This window comes from Erpetoichthys calabaricus, chromosome 14, assembly GCF_900747795.2.
Source record: "Erpetoichthys calabaricus chromosome 14, fErpCal1.3, whole genome shotgun sequence".
Lineage (NCBI taxonomy): Eukaryota > Metazoa > Chordata > Cladistia > Polypteriformes > Polypteridae > Erpetoichthys > Erpetoichthys calabaricus.
In genome coordinates this window covers 29,155,161-29,161,160 of record NC_041407.2, presented here as the reverse complement: position 1 = coordinate 29,161,160, position 6,000 = coordinate 29,155,161, and the positions used below count along the sequence as shown (strand labels likewise).

At 38.0% G+C, this 6,000-nt stretch overlaps 1 protein-coding gene across 1 annotated transcript in view; it reads left to right on the top strand.

The window, feature by feature from the left end:
- Nucleotides 1-1,880: 1,880 nt before the first annotated feature.
- The window catches only part of LOC114664831 (uncharacterized), a 45,141-nt gene continuing 41,021 nt past the window's right edge, over nt 1,881-6,000 (top strand). Inside the window, exons 1-2 of the mRNA XM_028819118.2 lie at nt 1,881-2,597; nt 4,229-4,276. Coding sequence (XP_028674951.2) covers nt 2,589-2,597; nt 4,229-4,276 — 57 coding nt within the window. The 5' untranslated portion in view covers nt 1,881-2,588. The remainder of the gene's footprint in view (nt 2,598-4,228; nt 4,277-6,000) is intronic.

Genomic DNA, 6,000 nt, shown 5'->3' with positions numbered 1-6,000 from the left:
AAAGACTGGACAAACGAGTATGTATATATACAAGTACAATGATATTGTTCAATCCCATTACAAGATTGTGGAGAGTGAACATTAAATTTACAGAAATAACTTCCCTCTAGCATCACTGTCGTTGTGCACTGGTGTCAGCTCTGCTTATCATTAATCACAGAAGAAGTGAAATAACAAAATACAAAAGATGTTAAGCATTTAAAGATATTACAAAACATCAATATTTTGTAAATTTTCACAAAGGTGCATTTCACACCACTGCACTTTTCTAAATGTAAAATACACACCGTGGCCTACTGTGGGCAGACCATGGGCAATGTGGGCTCAGGGAAAAAAACAATTAAATACCGCACTGGCCCAATGTGGGGGCTGCTACAAGGGACCCCTTAGCAAAGTTTCCCAAATGGCCCCAAATGGCTGACAATACAAGTTCAGAAAGTCCCTCGTCGTCCCAGTGATAGTTTGGTAACACTGGCCATTGCAATCACTACTCCATTAGTTTCCTACTGTTTAACTTTGTCACAGTGGAAGTAGCCCAGTGAATGTGTATTTTCAGTGGGTTTTAAATTTTGATTGTAGTACCATAAATAACTGTTTGAACTACTGCAAAAAGCATCATTGTACAATTTTTAATATATTGTTGGTAATGTTTTTGTTTTTAGGGTTGTAACGCCACAGAAAAAAGAAAAAAAGCTGGGCTAATACCAATAAATGTAAAGAGCTATTTGTGTTTTGCAAGAATAAATAGTTTAAAGCCACATTAGTCCTGTGTTTTTTTCCTTTTCTTATTAATAAATTAAAAATCTTCATAATTACCTACAATGTAATTGATAAGAAAATACCAATGCTATAAAAAAGTTTCATGAAACAGACAGGTAAAGAGTGGTGCACTGTTAGCACTGCTGTCTTATACAAAGTAGACTGGGGTTCACATTCTGGGTCCTCCATGTGTGGAGTTTGCATGTTTTCCCTGTGTCCATATTACTTTCCTCTGGGTTTTCTGGTTAAAATCATGCAGGTTATGTGGACTGGTGTTGCTAAACTGGCCCTGTGCAGTGATGGTCTGGTGTTCTGTGTATGGGTTGTTCCTGCCTGTCCATTGCTTGTCTGGATTGGCTCTGGGCAGGGCTGGCACCACCATTAAGGCAAATTAGGTATTGGCCTAGGGTGTAGATCATAAGTGTGGGGAAAAACACAGCTGCACAGGTTAGCTACCGAACAGTTGGTTGGTGCACTAGTAAGCTTCACCCACGGCGCAAAATAACCTAGCTCTGGCAACCCTATCCTGGAAAAGTGGGTATAGAAAATGGATGGATGGACTAATGGACTATGGACTTTTTTCAAGTTCATGTCCAAATTTGGGCTCCTACTCTGGTCCACTGTTTTGTGGCCAATGTTTTCTTGATTGGATATCCTTGCCTGCTTACAGAGGGCCAATATGTTTTGCCCACGCTGGCCCAATATCAGCTTGTTTTCTAGGTAATAGAACTAAATGGTCAGCTAATTGAACTATGAGATCAATTAAAATTAAAAAAGTCAAATTGACTGAGAAACTGTCTGAGGCAAAAACTTACAGCCACAGGGGGCCCCAGAACTGAACCTGAGCACCATTGGTGTACAGAGCCCTTGTATGGTACAATACAATAACTACATAGTTGATTGAGAAACAACTTACGATAAAAACTGGCTGAATAATAATCATTACTATTATTAATGATTACTTTTTAAACACCAAATCATGGTATGTGAAAATAGCAGCAGACGTAAGGCAGGAATCTGGCTCTGCAAGTGGATATTATTGGGGGACACTCAGTCAGACGGGCGCGCGCCATCACGGAAGACTCGGACGGCGCCGCCCCGCCCTGCATACCACTGGGCGGAAAGCTGATGATTTTGTGGCACATTTCACATGGCCAACGACTTAATTTCACTTAACAATGAACAAACGTCGCGTCTGTCTATTGAAACAAATCGAGGCTAGCAACAGATTTAAAAAATAAAAAGGTTAACTGAGGAGGGCTGAAGTCTCTTAAACTACCTGAAGAGCAGGAAGACATGTTGCAAAAAGTAACGAATACCAAACTGAGCAGCTGCTGGCACGAGCTGTGACTCTGCGCCATAGCGGAATTGGACGAACTGAGCGAAATAGGCTCGGAATTTGAGAATTTGGTCAGCTTTGATTGCTCTTTTTCCTTCCATTACTAGCCGCCCCTTATCGTTTAACTTTCGGTTTCGTTTCCCGGTTTTTGTTTGTGTTCAGTTCCCGCCTGACCTTATGGGCGGGGCTATACAGTTACAGTGTAGGATGATACGCTCCTAAGAGGAGGTTTTCTGTCTCCGCTTGAAACAATGTTTTTTATTTTTAAGTTTAATTAGACTTAAGACAATCTTTTTGAATTTGAACACCAAGCGACAGCGAACAAACAATACATTGTCGTTATTTTATATTACGGCGATACTGTAGTGAGACTTTTAATACTAGAAAAGCCATCGCTGATTCCTGGATTTTTTTTTCCTGTAAGAAACTGGAACCCGACCTTTTTTTTTGTTGATTTCTTTTACTTTTAGTCAAAGTAAAACTCTGCAGGATGGCCCAGGTAAGTTATTTTGTTTTACATTTACATTTATTTGCTTGGCAGACACTTTTATCCAAAGTGACTTACAACAGAGGTAAACATAATCCAGTAACATTAGGCTAGAGCCTGTTTGTTCAGCAAATGTAAAGGAAAGGTAACAAAAGTTGATTGCTACAAGTGAAAAGATGTAATAACTAATAATTTACAATCATAGATTAACAATCGATACAACAGTTAAAGTTAAACAACAAATAACGAACAATATAAAAGATCACAGAGCATATATTTTTTTCTTCATTCAAGTAGTCAGATTTTCACAGAACAAACGGGTCTTCAGTTGCTTCTTAAATACATTGAGGGAGTCAACAGTATGAATGGCGGTGGGCTGCTCATTTTATCAACTAGGAACTACACAGGAAAGTTGGATTGAGACTTTGTACCATCAATAGACACTGTTCGCTGACAGACCTGAGTGGTGCGAGAAGGAGTATAGCATCTCCCCAGTGTCTCCATATATGCAGGTGCTGATCTACTGCTGCTCTGTAGGCAAACATCAGGGATCTGAACTTAATGCGTTCTGTTAAGGTGATCCAGTGTAGCAGCCTGAAGAGAGGAGTAACATATGCCCGACTCGGCTTGTTAACTAAGGGCTGCTGTATTCTGGACCATCTGCAGCAGCTTGATAGCACGCGCAGGTACATCTGGACCAGAAGTTGTTCTGCATCCTCTGTCAGATAAGCTCTGATCTTACAGATGTTATGCAGAGTGAACCTGCATGATGAACGAGAAACAGAAGAAATGTGGTCAGAAAAAGATAGCTGCTCATCAGCCACCACCCCAAGGTTGCATATTGACACGGCAGCTATTAGCGACAGTGAGCCAAGCTGTACAGAGATGGGAAGTTGAACATATTGCTTGACTAGCCGTTTTCTCCTACTGTCAGACTCTTGATCGCAGCTGTCCCATTTATTTGTTTAGTATAGCACCTTTGACAAGGGAAAGTGACAGTCCTCACAAAGCTTACTACTATGCAGTAGTTCTTTGGTGTTGATAATGACATCTGGATGGAGAAAGTTAAAATGAACTTGTGGCAATGAGAAGAAAAGATTTTAAAATTATTAAATGCCTAAGTAAAGCAGTAATATACAACAAAGTCAAGGGGAAAGATGATTATTTTAGTTTCATATTGGCTGAAAATATACAGAAATGATGTATGCGTAAGCAGCTATTTTATTTATATTATTATGTTCATTAAGCCAGGAAATAAATGTAATGTAGACTACATTTTAAAGGCAGAAAATGGATACAGTTTTAAAAAAAAACAACGTGAGACATTCTCAAGTTATGTAACATATAGCACATAAATCTCAAGCCAGCTTAATAGAGTTCAGGGTCACTGGGGTCCCTTTTAAGATGATTGGAGGCAGAAGGTAAATCTCAATTAAACTGCAATAAAACAAGGTACATTACAACCGAGGGCTGTCAGCTCAGGGCAGATACTCACCTACATAGTACTTTTTCTTTAACATGTCCCTTTTCCTCTTTAAACAATTAAGAATGTGAATAACACAAATACAGTCTTATATTTGCAAATTTTGTATTTGATGCATTTCTATGTTTGACATAACTTTTCAATTAATGCATTTTTACAGCCACAGAATGTTGACTGTTTCTACTTTCTCCAAGGACAATGTAAGCAGGTATGTGTTATACTAAGTTCAGGTCCATATGGATACCCAGCAGTCTTACAATGGTGACTTATGCAGCATTAAAGATTGTTCCAAATGAACTCATAATTGCTAACTGATATGCAAGAATATAAAAAATATAAACTTTGAATTACTTTTTTTTGGATACCCTGTGCATAAATACTGTAAATGTCTAGACCAGGAGTTCTCAGGCTCAGTCCTGGGCTACCACTGCGGCTGCTGGTATTCATTCCAGGCAATTTTCTGTATCAATGGTTCTTACTTCTAATTGATCTCATTGTTTAATTAGTTAGCCCATTTTCTCTTATTTTACATTGAGCAAAGTATGCTAGAATGATATTTATATGTAAATACCTAAAAATTCAGAAATGTTTGTTTTTGCTGTAGATTTAAATACTTAACTTTCATTTATCATGTTTGTTTTAATTCACTTTTTTCTGATGAGATTGCTCTCTTAATTGTATATACAAACTGACTTTTAGTGACAAACAGTGCAGACATAGTAGCAAATGACACAGAACTCTAAGGCAACGTAGCAACTTTAAAGTCATATTGACTTGCATGCTTATTAGTAAGAAAAAGGATGAAATAACCAGTACATTAAAAAAGAGAAAAATCTTAAAAAGCATGAAAGAAAAGTATAATGCATGGCAATATAACACACACAATTGTTTGCTGCATTCCAATAAAAATTTAGCAAACCTTTTTTTTTTTTTTTATAATTTCTGCATTCAGGACAAATCAGGAAATAACAGTTTTGTTAATGAAGTCAAGTTGGTCCATGAGACTGAACTTGAGAATCAAGGAGTCAAGTCTTTTCTTTCTAATTAGCACAAACATGTACATGACACTGAAAAAGCTGCCCCCTTTAACATTCAGTGTAACTTACACCCTTGTCTACACTATTCATTATTTAATTTTAATTATTTTGTAATGATTACCCTAGGCTCAAAGAGGGTAATGCTACATTAACAATAAATTAGTCAAGCTCTTATTAACACATTGAACTTGGCTGTTCTTCTACTTCTCCCATCAAAGCTTAGTAAAGACACAAACAAAAAGAACCATTTATGGAACAATACAAGAGAAAATGTTACATACATAGATATACAGTATTTTAACTAAACAATTACACACTCTTACTACAACAGCAAAAACAAAATAAAGTTTCTGTTAACTGTTTCTCAAGCAAATGTACATCCCATAACACAGACACTCTCTTAAAACACAACAAATTCCCACTTTTCGTTAGAAAGGATGGACAGTCCCAACAAACTCCCCATCTTTATACATAAATATACACAAAACTCTCAATGCAACTTGAAGAAACAAAAGATGCCTCTGTTCAGGTGAGGCACACACACACACACATATATATATATATATATATATATACACACACAAATATAAACAAAACACTAGAGACAGATATATATTGTGGGGAACAGCCCGGACACAGACAGGTAGACAAGATAGTTTCACCACACACACGTTTATTATTCCTATTTACAATTACTGAAGTGCACAATCCCAGTGCTGCAGCACCAATCACCCCTCAAGTCCTTGGCCACAACACAATGCCTTCTCAGTCTCTGGACTGCCTCCACTCCTCTCTACCAAGCTTCGTCCTTCTTCTACCCGACTCTTGCCCACGACTGGAGGGAGGTGGCCCCTTTTATCCACCCTGGATGGACTCGAGGTGTATCCGGAGGAGC